This window comes from Euprymna scolopes, chromosome 9, assembly GCF_053919585.1.
Source record: "Euprymna scolopes isolate OS-2025 chromosome 9, ASM5391958v1, whole genome shotgun sequence".
NCBI classification, from domain to species: domain Eukaryota; kingdom Metazoa; phylum Mollusca; class Cephalopoda; order Sepiida; family Sepiolidae; genus Euprymna; species Euprymna scolopes.
Window position 1 is genome coordinate 151153514 of NC_136490.1, and position 27950 is coordinate 151181463.

At 33.7% G+C, this 27950-nt stretch overlaps 1 protein-coding gene and 1 pseudogene across 2 annotated transcripts in view; both read right to left on the minus strand.

Annotated features, from left to right (window-relative positions):
• Positions 1 to 27950, minus strand: part of LOC145284916 (uncharacterized) — a 106439-nt gene that overhangs the window by 66482 nt on the left and 12007 nt on the right. For both annotated transcript variants that reach the window (XM_080134010.1, XM_080134011.1), the window contains exons 4-7: positions 20244 to 20300; positions 18315 to 18441; positions 8310 to 8399; positions 430 to 614 (exon numbers count right to left, since the gene is read on the minus strand). In XM_080134010.1, the coding sequence (XP_079990136.1) occupies positions 430 to 614; positions 8310 to 8399; positions 18315 to 18441; positions 20244 to 20300 (459 nt within the window). The remainder of the gene's footprint in view (positions 1 to 429; positions 615 to 8309; positions 8400 to 18314; positions 18442 to 20243; positions 20301 to 27950) is intronic.
• LOC145285357 (U2 spliceosomal RNA) lies at positions 17046 to 17194 on the minus strand (annotated as a pseudogene).

Below are 27950 nucleotides of genomic sequence, written 5' to 3' on the forward strand. Positions count from 1 at the left end.
AAAATTTGATTTTCTTAGTTAAAAATAAAATTACTTAATTAAATTTACATAATTTTTGGAATATAACATCTTCGTTCCATGTAAGGTACATAGATCATAAAGATTTTTTGTTTTTTATTTGTGTTGAACTGTAGACTGACACCAACAAATTCCTTGGGAGTTACTTCAAAGTTCTCTTCCTTGGACGATGAAGCTGAATGTTTATCACTAAATGCACAGAATAAATGTCTCTTATTTTAGATATGTCTAAGCTTTATTATATTGCCACTCTCTATCGGTTGGTCTCTCATGTTTAAAGTTTGAAATTGCATTTTCATCGCTAAATCTATATCTTCAGAATATTTGCTATAATTTTGTTAAGACATTTTACGTGAATAAATTGATCATGAAAAGATAAATGTTTTCTTGCAAATCAACCGATGGTTTTACCTTGTATAGAATTGTTCCAAAACAATTTCCGTTTTTCCTGTTCTTTTTCCAACAGATTAGTTTCCATTAAAGAAAGCTCTTCCATTTTATCCTCCAACGTTTTCACAAATGGAAAGCTGTGATATTTCTCTTTATAATCTTTCCACATATTCTGATAATGGTCCATCATTTTCTGATTTTCTGATCTAAAGAAAAGAAAAAAAAAAAAGAACTCTTCATTGAAGAGGCTATGAACACCACATGCAAAAGTTTGTAATTTTCTTTAATTATAAAGGATGCTTTTTCTTATGCTTATATGTCTCTATACCATTACCTCCACTGAAGATGGAACATCACAACTGAAAAGCGGCATTTACACGTTTTCTTCAGCTGCTTCATCTTCTGCAAGTTTAATCAGAAATAAAGACTTGAAACACAGAAAGGATATTACATTGTTTATTTTTATTGCTGATATCTGATTCTGACAGTCACTCTTTATATAGAATGAGGTATCTGCTGATGTCTCACTACTATAGAGAAATTTTCTACTCATAACTTATTCACTATCTTTGCTTTCCTGTTTTTCAATCAGCTCATCATATTCATCAAAACTGCTTTTCTTTTTACACATTCTTTTGTTAACCAACAAAGAAGCATAGATATTTATTTTACAATTCAACTCATAACTTACATCTTGTCAAAACAACTTCACCTGAATTTCCAAAGTGACTGTGAAATACATTTGAATCTTAACCTATATTTTATTAGTCTGTGATAATATTGGTATTCTCCACTAATTATTGGGAAGTAGGGGAGAAAGTGAAAAAGTAATATAACAAAAGACAAAGGTGTAGGAAATGGGGTTGGCGGAAAGACAATGGATAGGAAGTAGTTCACCAAGGAATACAAACGGAAGTTGAGGTGAGATTGTTGGTCAACATGTGGCAATGATTGGGGCACAATATATTTTAGAGTTAGTTTTTAGGATCAGAAATGAGTTTTACACCAGTTTCATGGTGGTTGGGAAGAGTTTGTGGACAATCTTGGGTTTGTGACTACAGTGAGAGGTGAGGACAGTGTCTGGTTGATGACAGTTGCCAGTTGGACACAGTTGAGGACAGTTGTGAGTTTAGCAGAACAGAATGCAGATCATAGCTCAGGGGAGATGGAGAAATGAATTAATCAACCAGCTGGCCTCGACAAAAGTAGATGCAAACGTTAACATTTAGAGGGTCAATGGTGTCACACGTACACACCTAGAGTGCAACTAATATTTACAGAAAGTGTCAGAGTTTGTGTTTTCCTTCTTTTAAGTTTAATTTTTTCATACTTGTGAACCCGTGTATACCTCCTCAACAGCCGCTAATGTAAGAGATGACAACACGGCCAGAAGAGAAGACAACGGAGAAGACCATAGAAACAGCGATGTTGTCAGTCAGGGTAACAAATGGTATCACAAGCCCACTGTTGTAACAATCTCAGTTCTCTCATCATCATAATAGCTATTACAAATTATCATTAGTATTATTAATTATTATAATAATAACAGTATTAATATCATTTTCTTAATGTCCTCATGGGTTAATTAAAATTTCACATGAGATTATTGAGTAAACTAAGAAACAGTCATCTATAAAATAAATCTCTCCTGTCTGTTTAAATGTATGTATGTATGTATGTATGTTTCGCTGATATTTTCGAAAGTTATCCCCTCTTTTCGATTGACTAGCCTTAATTTAAACATTTATCACTTCCGATTTAGCGATGGGCACAACAGTAAAGACATCACGTTTTTTTTTTTTTTCACATTCTTTTCCTCCTTTGCGGTACGGGTTCGAGCCTGCCTGCCTACTACCACTTTTTCTTTTTTTTGCTCAACACACACATCCAAACACCCGGGCAACACCAGGCACCCAGGCTAGCCTATAAAATAAATGAAAAACTACAATTTGTCATATGCATTGTCTTATTCCCATATCATTATGCTGATGAGAAACAGAACATAATTTTTAATGAAACTCTTTAGAAGTATAAAACTTAAAATAAAGTTAAACATCAAATTTGGAGTATTTTTTAAAAACGATTATTTATATCTGAAGCAATCTAAAGTTGTTCAATTTTAAATTGTAGATCAAATTACATTAAATATAATAATAATACAATTAAATTTTTTTTTTATAAGGTGGTCACCACTTATCAAGGCCCGGAAGCCACTCAGGGATAAGGGTTATTGTAAGTACAGTATGTTAGTGTGGATATTTAAAGTGTCTACTTAAGGGGGCGGTTCATCAGGAATTTGTTTACGTTGGACTTGAAGACATCCAAGTTGTAGTCAGGAGGGAAGCAGGCAGACGGAATAGAGTTCCACAGGTATGCAGTTCTAAGAAAGAAGCTTTGTTCATGGAATCTACGTTTTGATTTAGGCATAGATAAAGAGTGGGGAAAGTTTTTGACAGTGGATTCAGCTAAATGGGTGTTTTTTGTAAAAGATTGGTGAGGAGCGACCAGAGATTGGAGTTCAGATAAACACCTGCCATGGAAATAACGATAAAACAAAGATAGGCTCGCAACGTCTCTTCTGTGGGAGAGAGGTTGCAGGGAAGAGAAAAGGGCATCCCCCCACTAAGCCACGAAGTCTATTTTGTACTCTGTCAAGGCAGGATAGGCTGTTTTTAGCAGCTCCTGTCCAGATATGGCAGCAGTATTCCATCTTTGGATGTACTTGGCTTTTATATAGATAGAGAATTGCATCAGTAGTGAGATATCTTCTGGAGCAGTAGAAGGATCCCACCATCTTTCCAGCGACCTTGGCCACAGACTTGATGTACGTGTTCCATTTCAGATCAGGAGTGAAGGTCAAGCCCAGAAGCTTGTCAAAACATGGGGCTTCTCCTAGACGAGAGCCATCCATTTCAATTGATGCAAGATGGGGATCAGAGCGTTGATGATGTAAAGATAGGAGTTTGGTTTTAGATGCATTAAAGGTAACCAGTCACCGCTTCCCCCACAGAACCACTCATTCGAGATCAGAGGAGAGAGACTCAGAGAGAGCTTTGTCATCTACAGCCTTTGATGTGTTGCTGTAGATGGTCGTGTCATCAGCATAGATGTCAACGAATGATTTAAGTATGTGTTTTGGGAGATCATTGATGTAGATCAGGAAGAGAGTTGGGCCCAGGATGGACCCTTGAGGGATTCCAGCATTAATACTGCAGGCCTCTGATTTTTGTCCATCAACCACTACTCTTATGAGCCTATCAAATAGAAATGATTTAATGATAGAGAGAATATTTCCAGTTATACCGTAGCTGGAGATCTTGTGAAGTAGGCCTTTATGCCATACCTTGTCGAAGGCCTTTGATATGTCAAGAGCAATTGCCCTGGAAAGGAAGCCTTTGTCAAGAGATTCATTAATCCTATGAGATATAACCGTTAGCACATCTGCGGTATATCTTGCAGAGCGGAAACCATATTGCGTGTCACTAAGAAGGTTATTTCTGCTAAGGTGGTTGACTATTTCTCTATTTAATATGGATTCTAGTAACTTACTCATGACACACAGGAGACTTATTGGTCTGTACTGAGTTCACCTGAGTTCTTAAATATAGGGCATACTGATGAGGTTTTCCAGGGTGTTGGAAAGCACTTTTCCTTAAGTAACGTTTAAACAGTTTCGTAAGTCTGGGAGCAAGTTCTGGTTGAAGCTTTTTTAACACTATAATTGGGATGTCGTCAAGGCCAGTAGCTTTACTGGAATCAAGGTTTTTGATTAGCTTGGCGACCTCATGCACAGATATTTGTATGTTACCTAGCATGCTTTGTGTTATAGGAGGAAATATGGGGAGTTGATGGCCTTCGTCGCATAGGGTAGAATTAGCTGCAAAGTTCTTGGCAAATAGTTTGGCCTTGTCTGAAGCTAAGGAGATGACCTCTGATCCGTTGATAATGGTTGGAATAGAACGCACACTTCTGTTCAGGATCCTATTTGTTATTTGCCAAAACTGATGGGAACCAAGCCACTGATCAGCTACTTTGGATTTAACAGACTGAGCATATAGCTCTCTTGCATTTTTTATTACTCTTTTACAGTGGTTGCTGGCATTCCTGAAAGCAGCTTTAGTCTCAGTGCATCTATTACGTTGGTAGCTATGGAAAAAGTGATTTCTGTGCACGATGGCAGCAGCACATTCTGGGGAGAACCATGGCTGGCTGGTAGGTTTTTGTTGGAATTTTTTAGATGGTATGAATCGGTCTATGCTTACAATTAACCATTCAGTCAGGTCTGATACTATAGAGGACACATCCTTTTTAAACATGGAATGCAGAGGTAGATCAGATATAAATGTACAGAATCTATCCCAGTCAGCCATGGAGTATCGGTATACATTACGGTGGAGGGGTACATCTGGGGACTTATTACTTTTCATTTTTATCTTAACTGATACAACAATTATACTAGCAATACATATGAAAGAATTTAAATGACTTAAAATATCTCAATAATGGCATACATAGAAAGAGCTTGGTGATCTGAGAAAAAACTCTTGCTAAATTTTTAAAATCTAACCAAAAATGAGGAAGTTATGACTATTTTGGTGTCTTGCATGTCTGGATATTTTTCCTCTTTCAGACCATGTGACATTTCATCACATTTTTTACACTATCTTTTCAGTAAAAATGTTATATCTTTATTAAGACATAAAATTAAGCAATGAAATTTACCGTATAAGTGTACTGTTGTGCAGGGAATCTGAATATGGCACTGAAAATCTTCAGAAATTTGTAGTTGTGAAATAACCTGCAGTAAATGCACATAAATATGCTGCAATTCCTTAAAAATATCATGTATCCATTAAAAAAAAAAAGAAGTTAGAGAAGTCAAAGATGAATTGTAATGCATTTTATGTACAAAAACTGAAATCTAATACTAGGACTTTAAAAATGAATATATTGCAAGATTTCTTTGTTATTATTGTAGATTAACATCTGTAAAATCGCTCCCCTCCTGTCTCTTACAAATATGTGATTCTCTGTTTTTAGGCAATTACATATGGACACCCTGACAAACTTGGCAGAAAAGGAATATATATATATAAAAACAAATGACAAAAGTTTATATTCCAAATTTCATGATGACCATCTTACAATTTATTCCTTTAATCAAACATTTACAATTCTTGACAGTAACTATTTCGTAGCACAAAATCATTCATTACACTACAAAACAGTTACTGTCAAGAATTGTAAATGTCAACGTAATTAAAGGAATAAATTGTAAGATAGTCAACATCATGAAATTTGGAATTTTTGTCATTTGTTTGTTATATGCTGTTAATTACATTGAACTGCACAAATTAAGGATTAATATATAAAAAAAGTGAAATATAATTGAAAAATTATTTCTACAGAAATATATATATATATGTGGATTTTTTAATTTTTAAACGATAATACAATTAATAGCATCTTCAACCTTGAAGATCTTTTTCCTTAGACACTCGCTCATATAAACAAATATTATTTATTTATTATTTTACTTATAAAAGTTTTATAAGTAAAATAAAATAATAAATAAATAATATACTGCTGATCAAAAATTTAAGACCACTTAAAAATCTTTAAAAAGGAACCTTTTTTTTTAAGGATAGATTTTAAACTCTTCCGACTTAAGGTTACTAATAGTGCAATCTAAAAGGTTATGGAAACAAAAAGGTACATTCCAAAAATTTTATTAAAAAATTTGCATTTTTATTATATTAGGCTTTTTACACATGGTCAAAATTATAAGATTAATGGCATAAATTGTTAGATTTATGGTAATTCTAATGTTTTTAATTCAGTTAGAGATTAACAATCATTATGTAAAGGTGTTCTCATGCCCAAAGCAAGAAAACTAATCGAAGTTGAGTGCTCTCGAATTCTAGGATTCCATAAGCAAAGTTTGTCACAGTGAGCGATAGCAGCTAAGGTAAATCACAGTAAAATTGTTGTTTGCAACTTTCTAAAGAACACTGAGAATTATGGAAAAGCAAAATCCTTTGATAGGCCCCTCAAAATTTATCCTGCATTGAGTAGGAGAATCAGACGGGTTGTTATGAATGACAGAGAACTTTCTTCTAGTCAAATTAAGGCGGTTACAGATGCTGATTGCAGTCCAATAACCATCAGACAACGCTTACAACAAAAAGCATGGTAAATAAAAAGCATAAACAAATTCCTCAATTGCTTCCACGTCACAAAGTGGACTGCTTAAGATTTAGTCATGAATACCAAACATGGGATGTTGAGAAGTGGAAGAAAATCCTGTTTTCTAATGAGAAAAAATTCAATTTAGATGGTTCTGATGGCTTCCAGCGATATTGGCATGACAAAAACATGTCCCTTGTAATTTTTTCCACACATCATAGTGGTGGAGGGTTCGTAATGGTATGGGGTGCCTTTTCTTACAGAGGGACGATTGAGCATTGGGTGGTGCAGGGTTGTCAGACAGCAGCTGGTTATCTTAGCATGCTACAAAAAGCATCTTTGATGATGGAGAGTCATCGCTTGTGTGGGGATGGATAGTTATTCTAACAGGATAATGCTGCAATCCACACTGTAAGACGGACTTTGAGCTTTCTACAAGAAAATAGAGTCCATCTCTTGGGACATCCTGCATGCTCATCAGACTTGAACACAACTGAAAATGTTTGAGGATGAATGACAAGAGAGGTTTATCGAAATGGCAAACAATATTCAACAAAAAATGAACTTCGTAAAGTCATCCTCAGAAACTGGAGCAAGATCCCCCGCACCTTAATGGAAACCCTTATTTCTAGCATGCCTCAAAGAATTTTTGAAGTCATCAAAAGCAGTGGAGGTAGAACTCATTATTAAGTTTGATTGTTGAATGTTTTCATACACTTTTTGTAGAATTTAATAGAATTTTTGTCTCTGGTCTTATAATTTTGATCATGTGTAAAAAGCCTAATTTAATAAAAATGTAAATTTTAAAAATAAATCTTTGGAATGTAGTTTTTTTGTAGCGTTGTGTTGAAACTAGTAATGGGAAAATTCCAATAGTTTCCCCAATTCCAATACTATTACCAATTCCTTACTGAATTCCTGATTCCAATACAATTACCGATTCTGATTCTTTATAAATCTCTAAATATTAAATTATAGTGTTAATATTTTTCCTAATTACCATAAAAACACATGTTAAATATGCAAATATTTTCTTACATGTAAAAATAAACATTTGTGAGAGATAATATATAGGCTTTAGTTTTACTGGTGGTTTAAAATCAATAAATATTTATTTTTTTTATCATTATTACCAGCAGTGGGAGATTTTATTTTAAACAAAATCAAATAAAAAATGATAATTAAAAGAATTGTTTTTGGCATTAGAAAATTGACAGATTTTTTGATTCTGATACCATCAAAAGTTCTGATTTTTCCGATTCCAATTAACCGCCCCAACACTAGTTGAAACACATTGAAAGCTTTCTGATTGATTAATCAACATTTGTTTGATTGTAATTTGGTCATCTAACCTGTTTATATGGACATATTATTAAACCATTGTTTTTTGTACCTCCCATTTCTACGTTTTGTGAACCTTAATATTAGCATGAGAAAAGAAAGTAAAGAGAAAAAAAGAAGTAAATGGGAAGAGAAAGAAAGGTAGTGGCTTAATAAGCAATAACTCATTTTGCTTGCTCAATTTCCTTTGCAACTCCAAATAAAACAAAACCAGCAATATCAGTCAAACTGATAGACTTTGAATGAGTTAATGTAATAGCTTAAATACACTTGAAAGATGGAGATAACCAGTTATAGAAGTTATAGAAATGCATGTTCACATTTATAATTCTCTCAAAATGTTACGACAGATGAAAACAATTAAATTAACTTACTCATCATGCTTACACGTAGATCTAAGTGCTTCAAGCTTCTTAGCCATTGTGCTAGCATGCTCTGTTAGGAAGGATGATGTGCTTTTCAGGCTACAAACAAGAAAGGAATTTTATTAAATTTATAAATGAGAAAAACTATACGATATGTTCATAAAAACAAAAATCAAGAATATCAAGGCACGAAAAATGTTTTTATTTTAATAATCATTATTAATGAGAAGAAAGCTACATTTTTAACATGAACAAAATCTGTTCAAGAATGTGACAAGTCGTAAATGAAGATCATTTTTTTTATTACACTAGCTAATCCATGTCTCGGTGTTGCCTGGGAAAGCAGATTAACCCAAGAAATTCCATGCGCAACCTTAAACGATCCGGCGCAAACACAGACTCCACAAAATTAAAAAGAAGATTCTCATAATTTTCTGTCATTTAGACTTGATGTTATTTTTTTTATTAATAATAGTACTTTTACAAATACCATTAAGCAGTCGAAACCAATTTCCCTGCAGATACCTATCTTTTTCCAAAGCTGAACCTTTTTTTTAATAGGCATATGGCACTGCTGAAATACAACCATTCCAATATTCTGTTATTCCTCAGATATAGTCAGGATACCAGGTAGAATATAATTGCATTTGAGTGTTTATTATTTATTCTTAAAATCTAGTGTAATATATAGGAAATAGTAAGAGTTAAAAAATGAAAAAGTAAACGGTGACTTAATATTAAGTATGCCTCTTAAGAAAATAACTTAGTGAATGTGAGTGACATGGGAGGAGATAACTATAGGAGAGTCAAGTGTTTGTCACCTTCTGCGTATATTTGAGAGAAGCAGTTGGAATAAATGGATACTTGTACAGTTTGATCAAGACATTAAAAAATGAAAATATTGAAAAAAGTTTGCATTTTATGTATCCGTTTTGGACTGAAGATCTCCTAAAAAAATTTCATTTAATTTGATCGAGTAGGTTTTTTTTTACAGCTGAAAAACACGTTTTTATGAGAGCACATTGAAGTCAGCCATTTTGAATTTGTTGAACACACCACGGGGAGATAACTCCAGTTAAAATGCCGACACTCCCTCCCTATCTTTATTACTAGTTTTTCTCCCTAAAAATCGAACCTTTTGCTTGGCATCATAACAAATTGTTTTTTCGCTGTAAAAGAAAAACTACTTGATTAAATTAAGTGAAATTTTTTTTCAGAGAACTTCGTTCCATAACGAATACATGCAATATAACCTTTTTTCGATATTTTCATTTTTTAATGTCTTGATTAAACTGTACAAGTACCAATAAATGTAATCTATTATATAAATCTCACCTGTCTGTTTGTATGTATGTATGTATGTATGTTTGTATATCTGCCTATGTGTCAGGTCATGTCATATGCTACTGGTACCATGTAACCCAGTACTACCTGCCTTATGGTCGGGTCACCGGCGACTAAACTGGTTCTCCCACCAGACTTGTTTGGTGAGGAGGGCGGCTAGTCTCCCTGAAGGATTAAAAACAAGACCTTCCAAAGGGCGAATGAACTCTTTTTCTGGGTCAACGGCCAACTAGCACTGTGTATATTTGTGTGTATGTGTATTGGGGTGGAGAGGGCTCCCGTAAGCCGTGGTGAAGGCAACCTTTCTAGGAGAAGCAAATCTCTGATTTAAAAAACCATAAAGCGGAAGACCATTACCCGCATTAAGCTGGTCTGCAGTTTAATTTGTTGCTGGCTATCTTGCTCTTGCTTGTTGCTGGATCTCAACATTTTGAACCAAGAGAGAGACTTAGCTGTCGTACAAAGCTAAGATTCTGTAACATCATATTTGTATAGATACTCCCTCAGGCATTTGGGCTCATGGATTTTAAATGTCTGAGGGAGTGGCACTCGTCTGACAAGACGTTGCAATCATCATATCTGCCTAAAACTTTTGACAGAAGTGACGGATTTTCACGAGATTGGTATCCTTTTAAAGCTCGACCCTTTGGATGCCAAATATCGAAAAATTGGCCAAAAACATTAATTCCTTCACTCTCAACTGGGCACTTTTCTACAAGGAGGGTCGTTTTTTTCACTGACATTTTTTGCAAGTCATTCAAACTTTGCGTCAACGATATCGCATAAAAGGTGTTATTTTGACCGCCCGTGACGTCACAACTGCGGTAAGCACATCGATAAGACTGTTTTTTTTTTTTTTTTTACCTCTTTTTCCTCTGGCGCGTTACAGGATGAGCCTGCTTATTACTATTTTTTTTTTTTGTGTGTTTGCAATTTTCCTTTTTTTTTTGCTGAACCAACACCCTTTCACACACTTCCACTTCCTTTTCCGCCTTTGCATCACGAGTTCGAGCCTGTATGCCTACTACAACTTTTATTTTTTGTTTTTGCTCAACACATACCTCCAAACACTTGGGCAATGCTGGGCACCCAGGCAAGTAAATTGAAAAAGATGAAATGTATGAGGTGTCTTCAATAAGTTTTCAGATTTTTTTTGTATGTGTACTTTTATTAATAGTACATACATGAAATTCTAATCACAAACACGAAGCGTGTACACCCGTTTACATGGGTGCCGTTCATGTTAATGGTGACTCAGTAAAAACAAAAATCATTTTAGTTTTCTTTTTCTAATAATTTTTGGTTTAAAAACATAACTTTCCTTTTTTGTGGACTTTGTACCCTTATTAAAAAGAAAACCTTTGTTTTTTTTTAAGTTCTTTCTTTAAAAGGCTTCCTGAGTCTTTTTAAAAAGGCAAAAACAAATATGTTACTTTGAAGTAATAACCCCCTCTCTCCCCATAAAAAAGCAAACAACCTTACTATAAGGTGAATTATCTGGAACTGATGAAAAAAAGTGCTAAGATTTTCAATACAGGATGCCATTCCAACCAATCAAAGTTTAGCTTGTTTCCATTTTCTTTAACTGCTATGAACCCCTTCTTTAACATTGACACAACGAACAGAACAGGCAGACACAATGCAACAGGATCCTGAACAGAAGCGTGCGTTCTATCCCAACCAACATCAATAGACCTGAGGTCATCTCATCAGCATCAGACAAGGCCAAACTATTTGCCAAGAACTTTGCAGCTAATTCTACCCTCTATGACGAAGGTCATCAACTTCCCGTATTTCCTCCTACAACAGACAATACACAATCCAACATACAAATATCTGTGCGTGAGGTCGTCAAGCTAATCAAGAACCTTGATTCCAGTAAAACAACTGGTCCGGACGGCATTCCAATTATAGTGTTGAAAAAGCTTTGACCAGAACTTGCTCCCATACTTACAAAACTGTTTAAGCGTTGCCTTATGGAGAAGTGCTTTCCAACACACTGGAAAACCTTGTCAGTATGCCCTGTATTTAAGAACTCAGGTGATAAGTCATCCACCTCTCAGTACAGATCAATAAGTCTCTTGTGTGCCATGAGTAAGTTACTGGAATCCATATTAAATAAAGAAGTAGTCAAACACCTCAGCAGAAATAACCTCCTTAGTGACATGCATATGGTTTTCGTTCTGCTAGATCTACAGCTGATGTGCTAACAGTTATATCCCATAGTGAATCTCTTGACAAAGGCTTCCTTTCTAGGGCAATTGCTTTTGACATATCAAAGGTCTTTGATAAGGTATGGCATAAGGGCCTACTTCACAAGATTTCCAGCTATGGTATAACTGGAAATGTTTTCTCAATAATTAAATCATTTCTCTCTGATAGGCTCATAAGAGTAGTGGTTGATGGGCAGAAATCAGAGGCCCACAGTATTAATGCTGAAGTCCCCCAGGGGTCCATCCTGGGCCCAACTCTCTTCCTGATCTACATCAATGATCTTCCAAAACACATACTTAAATAATTCGTTGACATCTATGCTGATGACACGACCATCTATGGCAACACATCAAAGGCCGTAAATGACAAAGCTCTCTCTGATTCCCTGTTCTCTGATCTTGAGCACATGGTACAGTGAGGGAAGAGGTGGCTGGTTACTTTTAATGCATCTACAACCAAGCTCCTATCTTTACATCATCAACGCTCTGTCCCTCATCTAGCATCAATTGAAATGGATGGCTCTCGTCTTGGGGAGGCTTCATGTTTTGACAAGCTCCTGGGTTTGACCTTTACTCCTGATCTGAAATGGAACACGTATATCAAGTCTGTTGCCCAGGCCGCTGGGAAAATGGTAGGATCCTTCTACCGCTCTAGAAGATGTCTCACTACTGATGCAATTCTCTATCTGTATAAAAGCCAAGTATGTCCAAAGATGGAGTACTGCTGCCACATCTGGGCTGGAGCTTCTAAAAACAGCCTATCCTGCCTTGACAAAGTACAAAATAGACTTTGTGGCTTAGTGGGGAATGCCCTTTTCTCTTCCCTGCAACCTCTCTCCCACAGAAGAGACGTTGCGAGCCTGTCTTTGTTTTATCGTTATTTCCATGGCAAGTGCTCGTTCGAGCTCCAATCTCTGGTCCCCCTCACCAATCTCATGATAAACACCCATCTAGCTAAAACCACTGTCAGTAAGTCTCCCACTCTTTATCTGTGCCTAAATCAAAACGTAGATTCCATGAACAAAGCTTCTTTCTGAGAAGTGCACGCCTGTGGAATTCTCTTCTGTTTGCCTGTTTCCCACCTGACTACAACTTGGATGTCTTCAAGTCCAACATAAACAAATTTCTGATTAATCGCCCCATTAAGTATTTCGAATTTCCATTACTAACGATTACTTTATTGTCCAATTGTCTACTGTACACTCTTTAACCCTTATCCTTGAGTGGTCTCTTGGCCTTGAAAAGTGGTAATGCCTATGTAAAAATAATAATAATAAAATAATAATAATAATAATAATAATAATAATAATGCTGATAATAGTGGTAAAGGAACAGGCAGGCTGATACATTAACAAGAAATGTTGACCTGTTACCTCCACTATTAAATGACCAGGAAAATAAATTTTCAAAAAAGAAAAATGCAAATAGTTGTCATCATCTTATGCAGATGCAATTAAGGTTCCTGTGGTAGTATTGTATCATAGCAATGGTGTTCGTCAATCCTCACATTCTGTCCACTCCATGAACAGGAATGAGCTGATTGGATTTCTGTAGCTTCAGGTAAAATTCACATCCTCTCTTTTCTCTACTATTATATTCTCCATCTCAACAATAACTTTCACTAGCGAGACCTGTGGAAATTCCACAGCAGCATTTTCCCCATGCAATATATTGTTGTTGGGCATGCTGTGAGCGTTCTATTCAGCATAAATGAAAGCACAATCATATGCTAGTTTTTTTTTTTTTATTAAAACTGTACTGTCCCCTTACTAAAATAATAACTTTGATATATTTCATGGGCTGATTATTTCATTACAAACACACCGGTCAATTAACTCATATTTATCATTTTTCATAATTATTGAATATGTTACTATGTTCAACACTAATTTTGCATAATTTCAACCCACATTATCGCCTCTCCCTTTACTAAAATAGTAAATTTGATATATTGTATCGGCTGATTATTTTATAAAAAACACAACTATTAATTAACTCACATTTCATCATTTTTATTTTTAATAATTCTTGGATATGGTACTAATTTTGACAATAATTTTTCATCATTTAAACTCACCATATCGCACACCTTAGTAAAATAATAACTTTGATATATTTTCTAGGCTGATTATTTCATTACAAACACATACATCAATCAACTCATATTTCATCATTTTTCATAATTCTTGGATATGTTACTAATTTCGACAATATTTTTTTATAATTTTAACGAACGTTGTCGTCCAACCTTACTAAAATAATAACTTTGATACATTTGCTGGGTTGATTATTTCATTACACACACTAATCAATTAACCTCCATTTCATCATTTTTCATAATTCTTGTGTATGTTACTAATTTCAACAATAATTTTTCATAATTTATACCCACATTATCGCCCTCTCTTAATAAAATAATAACTTTGAAATATTATCTGGGCTTATTATTTTATTACAAACACACTAATGCATGAATTCACATTTAATCATTTTTCATAATTCTTGGATATGTTACTTATTTCGACAATCATTTTTCATAATTTTAACCATCATTTTTGCCCTTCCCTCTATACTAAATAATAACTTTGATATATTGTCTCAGCTGATTATTTCCTTACAAACACACCAATCTATTAACTAATATTTCATCATTTTTTCGTAATTCTTGGATATGTTACTAATTTCGACAATAATTTTTCATAATTTAAGCCCTCCTTATCTTCTTCCCCTTTACTTATATAATAACTTTGATATATTGTCTAGGCTGATTATTTTATTGTAAACACACCAATCAATTAAATCACATTTCATCATTTTTCGTAATTATTGGATATTTTATTAATTGCGACAATAATGTTTTATAATTTAAACCATCCTTGTCGGCCTCTCTTACTAAAAAAATACTTTGATATATTTTCTGGGCTGATTATTTCATAAAAAAAACATAACTATCAATTAACTCACACTTCATCATTTTTCTTAATTCTTTGATATGTTACACATTTCGACAATTATTTTTAATATTTTTAACCCACATTATCAACCACCCACTACAAACATAATAACTTTGATATATTATCTGGGATGATTATTTTATTTCAAACATACCAAACAATTAACTCACATTTCGTCATTTTTCATAATTCTTGGATATATTACTTATGTTGACAATCATTTTTCATCATTTTAACCCACATCATCGCCCCACTTACTAAAATAATAACTTTGATATATTGTCCGGTCTGGTTATTTCATTGCAAACACACTAATGCATTAAATAACATATCATTTTTCATAATTCTTGGATATGTTACTAATTTTGACAATTATTTTTCATAATTTAAACCATCCTTATCGCCCTTTCTTTATTACATAATTACTTTGATATATTTCCTGGGCTGATTATTTTATTATAAACACACACTCGATTAACTCACATTTAATCTTTGTTCATAATTCTGGATATGTTACTAATTTCGACAATAATTTTTATACTTAAAAACCCACATTATGCCTCTCCCTCCTACTTATATAATATATTTGATATATTGTCTGGGCTTATTATATCATTACAAACACACCAATCAAGTAACTCACATTTCATCATTTTTCATAATTCTTGGATATGTTACTAATTTCGACAATAATTTTCATAACTTTAACCCACTATGTCGCTCCCCCTTACTTAAATAATAACTTTGAAATATTGCCTGGGCTGATTATTTCATTACAAACAAATCAATAAATTCTGGGTATGCTCATAGTATATATGTTTCACCTATCTTATCCAATCCCGGGTGACGCTGCATATTCTGCTAATATATATCATTCACCTATCTCATTCGATCCTGGGCGACACTGGGTATTTTGCTACTATATGTTTTCCACCTATCTCATTCAATACTGGGCGACGCTTTCAGATAGTATATATTTGCACATCTCATTCAATCCCTGGACTGACTTCATGTCCGCCACCCCACTGTTGAAAATATACATTAAATACAGTAATGTTTTAATTGTAAACTGTTTCAGCCATTTCTGGGACTGACTTTATATCCCAAACCCACTGCTAAAAATATACATGAAATAATGTAATGTCTAAATAGTAAACTGTTTCAGCCATTTCCAGGACTGACTTTATATTCCAAACCCACTGCTAAAAATATACATGAAATAATGTAATGTCTAAATAGTAAACTGTTTCAGCCATTTCTGGAACTGACTTTATATTCCAAACCCACTGCTAAAAATATGCATGAAATAATGTAATGTCTAAATAGTAAACTGTTTCAGCTATTTCCGGGACCGACTTTATATCCCAAACCCACTGCTAAAAATATACATGAAATAATGTAATGTCTAAATAGTAAACTGTTTCAGCCATTTCCGGGACCGACTTAATATTCCAAACCCACTGCTAAAAATATACATGAAATAATGTAATGTCCAAGACGTAAATGGTTGCCGCCATTTCCGGAACCAACTTCATATTTCCCACCCCAATGTTAAAATATACATTAAATAAAGCAATGTGTAATGTGTAAAGGGGTTCACCCATTTTCGGGACTGATTTAATATCCCCCATCCCACTGTTAAAAATATACATGAAAAATAATGTAATGTTTAAATCGTAAACGGTTTGAGTAATTTCTTGGACTGACTTCATATCCCGTAACCCACTGCTTAAAATATACTTGAAATAAAGTAATGTTTAAATCATAAACTGTTTCAGCAGCTTTTCGAAAGTAATACCTAAAAACATTAACACTATTAGGAATTAGGTAACCATTGCTTCAACATGAATGTCTGAGTGTACTATCAGTTTCAGCATTCCAGTGACTTAAATCCCCCCATTTTTTGGTCTTGGTTAATGGAGGAGAAATCTTTCATTACTGATACAATTCTGTTTTTTGTTATTGAGCAGAGAGCCCCTTTTGGGGAGCTGGTGTCCCCCTAAATTTTTAACTGACCTCATATCCAATTCCGCCCTTGTGGGGAGGCAAGTAAACAAAGAAAAAATAATCAGAACGGACATTTTCCATGGCATTTTATAATTAATCAGGAGTAACACTTCCAGGGCATTTTGTAATTAAATCAGAAATAACTTTTTCCAGTCACTTTTTTAATATTAAAACTTTGTTACATTAAACATAATACCTATTCACAATGCCTCCCCACGGGACGGATTTAGACACCAAGGTCGTTTTTTTAACGTGGAGAAAAAATTGTCTTAGTCGTAAAGGATTTCTCTTCCGCTGAGAGAGAAGAAATTGAAATGTAGCACCTGAAGAACAGATACTACACTTTGATCTTAGCCAAAAAGGCCAAGAAAGACAAATCATTTTTTATTAGCTTTGCCTCAACAGCGACACCATTCGAAATATTCCACTTTCCCTTTTAAGGGATGCACAGCATGATAACGGACGGAGTAATAAGCGTAATAATATAAGGATAAATGTTCCTATTTACAATGCCTCCCCACGGGACAGAGTTTTTTTTTTTTTTTTTTTTTTTACACAGTGATCACCACTTATCAAGGCCCGGAAGCCACTCAGGGATAAGGGTTATTGCAAGTACATTACGTTAGTGTGGAGATTTGATGGAGTGTTTACTTAAGGGGGCGGTTCATTAAGAATTTGTTAACATTAGACTTGAAGACATCCAAGTTGTAGTCCGGAGGGAAGCAGGCAGACGGAACAGAGTTCCACAGGCGTGCAGTTCTAAGAAAGAAGCTTTGTTCATGGAATCCGCGTTTTGATTTAGGCACAGATATAGAGTGGGGGAAATTTTTCACAGTGGATTCAGCTAGACGGGTGTTTTTCGTGAAAGATTGGCGAGGGGGGACCAGGGATTGGAGTTCAGACGAGCACCTGCCATGAAAATAACCTCCTCCACCAGGGTCGTTTTTTAACGTGGAGAAAAGGAACAAAAATAAAAATTGTCTCAGTTGTGAAGGATTTCTCCTCCACTGACTGATATAAGGATAAATGTTACCAATAAAGAAACATTAAACAAATGGCATTGGCTTTTAAAAATCTCTTTGGCGTTTTATTCTTTCTTTATAACATACATATAAAAACATAAAAGACCGAACCCATCCCCATGAGATGGAGAGGAGGTAACAACTATCTAAAACCACTACTCTCTTAATTTTTAACTTTAAATAAATGGAAATTTACTGTACTAAATCTTTCTTTACACTTCTACACGTAAAGATTATCATAGTATTTTGTAATAATTAAACATTTTTAATTAAAAACAACAACAACAACAAAACTTGTTTGTTATTGAAATGCACAAAGATTCTAGGAGGTGAAGTAAACCTGAGATAAGTATTTTTTAAAAGTGGGTGTGATTGTTAATGATCAGCTAATTTTTCAGTCAATTATTTAACTTAAATTCTGTTGTTTTTTTTCTTGGCATTCTTTAAATGTTTTTAGCAATGTTGTTATTTTACCTTTTACACCTGTCTCGGTTGAGAGTAAACTGTTTATGCACATGCTTTACAGATTCGTCCACGGTAGAAATCGTCTCTTGAAGTTGAGTAATGGATGCCTCAAGCATTTGAATTTCTTTTTTTATTTCTAAAAAAAACAACAGAAAATATAAGACATGGAATAATAAAGTTAATTTATCATTTGATAATGATTCAACAATGGATAAGAAATAAAAGCACTTGAAGAGTGCATATGTCCACCAAAGATCACTTTAAGAATATACAACTTTCAGCACTTTTAAAAATATTTTTTTCTTTTCTTTTTCAACACAAACATGCTAACTCTTGTTGGGTCATTTTATGACAAAGCTACACAATTTGTATATGAATCGTTTTTAGGCTAATTTATTTTATAACAGGAGTGGGAATAATAACAACTGAGGGGCACATCACACTTTCCAAATTTCTAAATTGAAGCATCATCATTGGCTACAGTTTAAGGTCTTAGCCAGGACCATGTTATTTCTAAATTTTTACAGTATTACTTCATAAGTATCACGATAAAGAGCAGTTCAGTATTTAATATATGTAGATTGCAAATGTTTAAAAAAAAAAAAAAGAAAGAAAAAGCAACTTAGTTTGGATCAAGTGTATTTTCAGTATCCTAATTATGCATTGTGTGAGCTTTAGAAATTATCAAAGTAAACTATCTCTTCTTCTTCATCTTCTTCACCACCACCACCATCTGATGTTTTCTTTGGCTTTATGAGCTGACACTACTACTTCAACTGTTCTACACCTATTAACCCAAGAACTCTTATTCACTCTTTTAATGTGACGAAGCTACAAAGTTTCATGTTTTGCACATTCTTTTAAATATTTAATCATCTGAGTTAATTAAATCTAAGCCTATCTTTACCGTTGTATCATTCTCATATCATTTTTATACAACATTCAATCCTCACTGCTCAGGTTTCACTTCCATATATAATCATATTACATACATATGTCTGATAGACTTTTTCTTTGGTAGACAATGCTAACATTCTGCTGATTAATAATAACAGAAGTTCTTTAAATTTGCTTCACCCACCTCCGATTCTTGGAATCATATGAGCACCATCCATTTCCTTTACTTTAAGGTATTAAAACTTCTCTACAACCTCAATAGTTTTGTCATCCAAACATATTTTCTACACATTTGAGTTCCCATTTGTCTCCATTATTTTACAATTCTTGTACACAAACTGATTATCATTTGTTAAACTTCTTGTTAATTCCACTGCATATTTTGTGTAGTGGATGCTTACAAATGTTATAAAAGATTGAGTTGCTTTTCCACAAACTAGTCAAATGAACATTCTTCTTTCTGAGAGTTTTCCAATATTTTACTCACTGTGTCTTTCAATTTCTTTCACTCTTTTTCCAAATTTCATGAAGTGGATGTGCTAACTGAATGCTCCCTCATTCAGTATCTAAACTTGCATTTCACATGTTCTCCATTCAACTACAACTTTCTTCTCAGGATAAACTTTCTCTTTACTTCATGTACATAAAATGAAGGATTAGCAGTCATCAAATATGTTATATCAGAAAATCATTCTTTGTGAATTAGAGAAAGGCTAAATGAATACACATATGTAGTAACAAATGGTAATGCGTCTGACTAAATAATTCCAACAAACTTTGGTAGAGATAAATTATAACTTTCTCACAACAGGTACAGAATAAAAAGGTATTTTTACTTATGTAAGAATTCCCTTTTAAAATAGGAAGATTAATCCCATAAAGTAGTGTGGTACATATGTATACAGATTTATCAACTTCTAATGGGCACTTGGCAGTATTCATACAATTTTAACTTGGCAGTCATTCATAAAAATTTTAAACTCATGAAAAGCAATTGTTAAGTGTTATAAAATCTTGCAATTCCTATTTTGATTGACCTACCTTCACTCAGTTGATTTTCTTTCTCAATGGTTTTTAGACATTTTTGATTATCGTAATCTGTAAATTGGAATATAAAATCATTAATAAAATATTTTCAATTTTATAACAAAAACATTCACAAACAAATGAAACTTAATAGAGTTATCAATGCATATAGATAACATTTTTTATTTTTAAAAATGAAAATACAGTATTAAAGCTATAAAAAAATAAAAACCTTTACTTTGAATTATGAATGAACATTTTTGTTCAAATCTTCAATTTAATTTCATCAATTTGGATAAAAATAAAAAAAAATACAATACTCATTTGTTAAATATATCTTGGTCATGGCATCAAATCGCAATATGTCATAAGTAGGATTGCTATAATAGTTGCATCTTTGTGTGTTTACTTGTGTCGTCTAATGTTCCTGTATTTACATGTCTATTGAATTTGTGTAACGTAACATTATGTAGTAATGTTTGTTGCATTTATCTACAGTTTGTTGTGGGTACATATAAGTGTTCATGTATGTGAGAGTCTTTAGTGTCTGTGATTGTCTGGCTTCTCTATTGTTAGGGGTAGGCATCACATTAAATTCATATGGGAAACTGATCCCTCACTTTAACTTCTAAATTATTGTTTGCTTTTTTTCTTCTTCCTCCAAGATTTTCAAGGTGTGCCCACATAATCACCTAAAAAAGTAGAATGTTTTCTTTGGAAGGAGAGGGAGCAGGGAAAAGTGATTTAAGAAAGAGTGTTAATCTATAATACCTAATTTTCATACTGAAAGTATCAACTTATATGTTTTAATTTGAATTATTTGAACTACTGTTCATGTCTTGAGTGTTATTCTCACAATCTTTCGGATGACGTAACATCTAACCTTCTTCAGGTATATCTTGTCGAATTCGAGAATCTTTCTGTTGAACTCAGAAATCTATATGGAATTTTAAATAAAACCATTTATTTAATCTACTGAAGTAGCATGCTATTGATTCCATCATCCATGAGTAGGTAGAACTCTTGAATAATTCACAATTGTATTCTTAGTATCATCCATATTGAGGATTGAACACCTTTTCTGAATTCCAAAACAAAAACCAAATAAAAAAATGGAATTTCACTGAAATGTTAAATTGTTTCATATATCTATTTACATTACCCATCCGAGGGTAGGTAAAATTATTTTAAATATGTGTCGTACATTACCCGTCCTAGCAAAGATAAAATTGCTTCATATACGTGCTGTAAATTACCTATCCTAGGGAAGATACAATTATTTTATGCATGTGTAATACCCGTCCTAGGATAGGTAAAGTATTCTTTTGTCGAGGTAGCAAATGATACATTAACATAAAAAATTCCTCTATCCTAAGAATAATAGGTATGTTCAAAAGTAACTTAATTTTTCTCATTGTTTTATACGATCCCAAGCAATGCTGGGTAGCCCTGCTAGTCATTAAAGAAAAGCCAGAGAAATGATAATTTTGTCCATTTTTATGACAAAAACATGTGATTTTGTGACACGGACCAATTAATAAAAAAGTCCAAATTCTACTGATTAGTGAATACACTGCAGACAGAGCTTGATTCTGATTAAGAGTTCAGCTTTTATATACAATTTAAGAAATAAGAGATTTTCCCTTGAATTATAATAAAAAAACAAACTTTTAATCATTTAATAAAACAAGGCTAAAACAGCAGGAATTTGCTGATTCCAAGTATGCCATTTGTTTTGCTATATTTAATAATTATTATAGTAAATAATAATAATGTCAGTCCCTTTAAGAAACTTGTTGAGCACTTTCAGTTGTAATAAAGTCAGTCAACTTAGCTCATATGCGCAGATCGTCATATAATGATTAGATCACTCTGACTGACGTTAAAAACATTTAATAAGAATAAATGTTTAAATTTCAACTGTATCTCACACGGTTGACAGTAGCCGAATGGTTTGGGTCCTTGCTAATAAAGCCAGACATGACTTCTGTTGCCGGGGTTCGAATCTCTCGACTAGCGTTAATCGTGACATCCTGCACTGATGATTCCCGAAAGGATGAAAAACTAGTGTCTGTAGATATTTAATAATTATCATAGTAAATAATTATATATATATAAAGATGCTACAAGCATATGGGTATAATGGGCCAATAATTGTATGTATTGGCACCTTTTTAATCTGAATATTATGATTACATAATGTTTAATCTTTGTAAGATTGTGATTATGGGTTGGTTCATGTGCATTGAGAAAGAAATTCTATTAAGTGAAATGAAAATACCTACAACCGACCCAACTAGCAGCAAAATCACACCCCTTTACTGTAGAGGTTCCCCTGTCCCAACAAAATTTTTTACTGTGATAGCTTCTCTTTTCAGATTGTGTGCTTTAGAAGTCTTTTTCCTACTCCCTGTTTCGATAATTGTATAAAAATTCAGAAATTAAATGAATTGTGAACAAGGCAAGCGTGCAGGGTCCCCCTCGATGACTGAAAAATTTACTCTTATCATGACTAATGTTTGTGCCAATTTTTTTTTTTTAATTCAAGGCATGGTTATTGAGAAAAGTGTGAACAAATGAACAATTTTGAGGCAAATTTATCTCTATAATGCCTCCTAAGGAAGCAACCAGAGTTACCCCAGAAAATCTGTTCTGGCAAAAATTTACTTTCACCATGACTAATGTTTGTGCAAAATTTAAAAAAAGTCCACGCCGTGGTCATTGAGAAAAGTGCGAACGGATGAACAGGAATAAATTATTAGGTGCAATCCCTCCTTTGTCACGGGACCAACAAGCATTTCACTGCCCAACTTCCAACTTAAGTTTCCTTAATCCTTGCCCAGTAACCCCTGATGCTTCAGTGGTAATATGCTCTGTCTGAGTTAAATTAAAGTAAGTTGCTAACTTTTCTCTTAAAAAGAGCAAGGCTATGGAATCGGTGTAAGAGCAAATACATTGTTATAGTAATTAAAGTTGTTGAAAAATCAAGAAACAAATGATACTTGATGAAAAATGACCTCAACCCAAGAAATATGAGATTCTTTGTGTCATCATTAAGTCATCATCTTTTCTTTTGAAAAAGACAATATTTTTTCATCTGGGACCATTTTTTCATCATATATCACTCGATTATAGTCAGCTAACATACTTCCTAGCTTCCGGCATGGCTTCTACTGGAAGTAGTGACAAGGCAAACCAGTTCCATTGCTTTTTTCTCTCACGCTTATATCTCCCCAGTGCATGTACTCTTTTTTTTCTTGCATTTTTCTGATAGTTCTTTTTTTTTTTTTATTATTTAAAAATCATTGAAATTTTTTTCGGTTTCATTTTAATTAAGAATTATTGAAATTAGTTTTTTTTTTAAAAGAATTATTGAAAACACTTTCTGCATTCTTTTTTTAAAATAATTATTGAAAACACTTTTTAAAATCTTTTTATACTATTTTGGGAATATTATGTATTGAATACTTTTTTATGATGTTTTAAATTTTGTTATTTTGATTTGAATAATTTTATTTTTATACTTTCAGAAACATATTTATCATATGAATTCAAATAAAAAACTTTTATTTTTAAAATTAAAAAAAAAATATTTTTATAATTTCATAAATATATTTCTTATAAAATTTCAAATGAAATAAAAACTTTTATTTTTAATTTTGTTATTAAAAGTGCTAATTGTGCTATTTTTATCTGTATAATTTTGTTCGTTTTTATTGCATATTTTTCAATAATGTCCTTTTCTTATATTTTATTTCAATAAATCACTCCACAACAGAAATACTGAAGAACAATAAAAGTGAAGGAACTGATTATTATTAAAAAATTATTAATAAACAAAAAAAAACTTGTGTTCATAGAAAAATGCTATAGGTTGTGTTCAAGTCTAATGTAAATAAGTTCTTGATGAGCTGTTCCATATAAGTTATCAAATTCACCGAATTTTCATTACTAATGATTACTATATTGTCCAATTTCTACTGTACACTCTTTAACCCTTATCCTTGAGTGGCCTCTTGGCCTTGATAATGTGGTGATTCCTGCATAAAAAAAAAAAAAAGGTAACATAAAGTATATAAAAAAGAAATATAAGTATGGAAGAAGATTTCTGGAATTAGAGTCAGAGCTTTAAAAGTCAGAGTAGAGCAATTGGATTATCAACTCCACAGCTGTGCTGAATTTAATTGTTTTCAATTCAAGGTTGAATTTTTACTGCTGCTATTGTTCCTATTTACTTGCCTCCCCATGAGAAACACAAGGTCGGTTTTTAATGTGGGGAAAAGCCAGCTCCTCAAAAAAGGGACTCTGAATAAGAACAAAAATAAAAATTGTCTCAGTCATGAACGATTTCTCCTCCACTCACCGAGGTCAGAAAAGGTGAAGTGTAGCATCAGAACAGATACTACACTTTGTTCCTGGCCAAAAGGCCAAGTACAATGCTGTTGTTAAGCAAGTTGAACTTCTCGTTGAGCTCACAAAGATTATTCCTCAAGATTGCCTGATCTGTATGAAGTCTATTTTATTGCCTACAGAGCAGTAAAGCTACATGGTTACATTACAAAGTTAGGGAACGTTTAGACCAGAACACAGAAATGAAGAATAGCATTCCCAGTTAACTTGTGTATCTTAGATTATTTTATTTATTTTTTTTTTGGGGGGGGGGGGGGTCACCACTTATCAAGGCCTGAAGGCCACTCAGGGATAAGGGTTATTGCGTGTACAGTAATCAATGAGATAGTATTGTTGTAATCATTAGTATTGGGGGTTTTGATAGAGTGTCTTACTGAAGGGGATGGTTTGTCAGGAGTTTGTTTATGTTCGACTTGAAGACATCCAAGTTGTAGTCAGGTGGGAAACAGGCAAGCGACAGAGAGTTCCACTGGCGTGCAGTTCTCAGAAAGAAGCTTTGCTCATGGAATCTACGTTTGGATTTAGGCACAGATAAAGAGTGGGGAAAATTATTGACAGTAGTTTCAGCCAGACGGGTGTTTCTCGTGAAAGATTGGTAAGGGGGGGGGATGAGGGATTGGAGCTCAGACGAGCACCTGCCATGGAAATAACGATAAACAAAGACAGGCTCGCAACGTCTCTTCTGTGGGAGAGGAGAGAGGTTGCAGAGAAGAGAAAAGGGCATCCCTCACTAAACCACGAAGTCTATTTTGTACTCTGTCAAGGCAGGATAGACTGTTTTTAGCAGCTCCTGCCCAGATGTGGCAGCAGTACTCCATCTTTGGACGTACTTGGCTTTTATACAGATAGAGAATTGCATTAGTAGTGAGATATTTTCTGGAGCGGTAGAAGGATCCCACCATTTTCCCAGCGTCCCTGGCAACAGATTTAATGTATGTGTTCCATTTCAGATCAGGAGTAAAGGTCAATCCCAGAAGCTTGTCAAAACATGGAGCCTCCCCAAGACGAGAGCCATCCATTTCAATTGATGCCAGATGGGGATTAGAGCGTTGATGATGGTTGCTTGGTTTTGGATGCATTAAAAGTGACCAGCCACCTCTTCCCCCATTATATCACGCGCTGAAGATAAGAGGAGAGAGAATCAGAGAGAACTTTGTCATTTACGGCCTTTGATGTGTTGCCATAGATGGTCGTGTCATCAGCATAGGTGTCAACGAATTATTTAAGTATGTGTTTTGGGAGATCATTGATGTAGATCAGGAAGAGAGTTGGGCCCAGGATGGACCCCTGGGGGACTCCAGCATTAATACTGTGGGCCTCTGATTTCTGCCCATCAACTACTACTCTTATGAACCTATCAGAGAGAAATGATTTAATGAGTGATAAAACATTTCCAGTAATACCGTAGCTGGAAATCTTGTGAAGTAGGCCCTTATGCCATACCTTATCGAAGGAGATTATTGTTGTTTAACCATAGAGCTCAGTAAATGATGTTCAAAACTGCTTTAATTATGCAAATATCCCTAGTTATAAGAATTTGAAATTCTGAAATTCGGGGTTCAAAATTAATATCATTATATGAATAAAATACTTGAAATCAGGGACCAATTCACCAATACCAGTAACTTTTTCATCATTTTTTAGTTTTGGAGCAATTTTGATAGAACTTGGTATTCATATGAAAAATTATATTACTTTCTGATTCTGTACTCAAATTGTATATGTCTTTATACTGTAACCCATTATTTAGAGAAAAGGGATGCACATATCAGCATTTTTTAAAAGAAATCGCACAATCGGTAATCATGTTACTAAACGCTGTGAATGTAATTTTGTTTATCTTTGTGTGTCTATATAGGTGCTCATAGTTTCTAGGTGTTAAAGAGCTAAGTTATTTACAAGTTTTTCTTTTCTTAAACTAGTTGCCTTAATTAGGGCTTTGAGAATCTAGTCTACCCTATTTCATTTATAACTAGCGGGGCTACCCGGCGTTGCTCGGGACCGTATAAACAATGAGAAAATTAAATTTGATTTTGAATATATTTGTTATTCTTAGGAGTGAGGAATTTTTAATGTCTATGTATCATTTGCTATTTCACGAAAAAGAATATTTTACCAACTAGGACAGGTATTAGAAGTATGAAATAATTGTATCTTACCTAGGGTAGATAATTTACAGCATGTATATGAAATAATTTTACCTTTGCAAGGACGGTGAATATACAACACATATTTAAAATTTGTAATTGATATTTTTGCTCGTTATTTTTCGTTTTAGTGTCGGATTTTACTATTTTTAACCCGCTAATAACTTTGGATACGTTTTCATAACGTGTAAGTTAATATTTTAATTTGTACAATACTAACAGTAAATCTTTTAATTTGTACGATATTAACTATAAAGAGTCTCTTATTTTAACCATACAAACGTCGCCATTAAAGCATGCTGACATCAAGATTACGTGATATGACTCAGCATTTTTTTAACAATAGAATCGATTTAAAAGTATAAGATTTACATAATGTTTAACGTTAAAATGTCACTTTTTTGCCCCCCCCCCTTCAGAAAAATGCTCAGCTGACCCACTTAGAGTGGATCGTTTGGGCCAAAAATTCGATATTTGTCATCCGGAGGGTCGGGCTTTAATATGAATCCAAATTTGTGAATTTGTTTTTGTGTCTGTTGAAAGTTTTTAGCGGACATATAAACATACTCACATACACACATTTTCGCTTTTATCTATTAGACTAGCGGGGGGGGGGGGGACCCGGCGTTGCCCGAGTGTTTGTAGGTGTGTGTGGTCGGTCGGGGTTGGGGGGTGTTAATGAAAACCAAAGAATAAGTGAAGTAAAAAAAAAACAAAAAAGAAAACAGAAAAACGAACGTTAAAACTTATCTAAAAATAAAGCGGGGGGTACCCAGGCGGTGGATAATCAAAACATCGAAAAAAAAAACACAAAAAAAACTAACAATGCTAAATGTAAAAATCAAAAAAACAAAAACAAAAAAGAAAACAGAAAAATGAACGTTAAAACTGCTTTAAAAAATCTGAAAAATAAAAACCCCCCAAAAAAAAACACGTGGAAAAGGGCTTAAATAAGCCTGTTTCGATATTAAAATTTAAAAAATCGGTGGGTACCCGGGTGTTTTTGGGTGTATGTGGTCGGTCGGGGTGGGGGTGTTAATGAAAACCTAAGAATAAGCGAAGTAAAAAAAAAACAGAAAAACGAACGTTACATGAAAAATGGCTTAAATAACCCTGCTTCAATATTAAAATTTAAAAAAAATCGAAAAAAAAAAAAAGACATCTC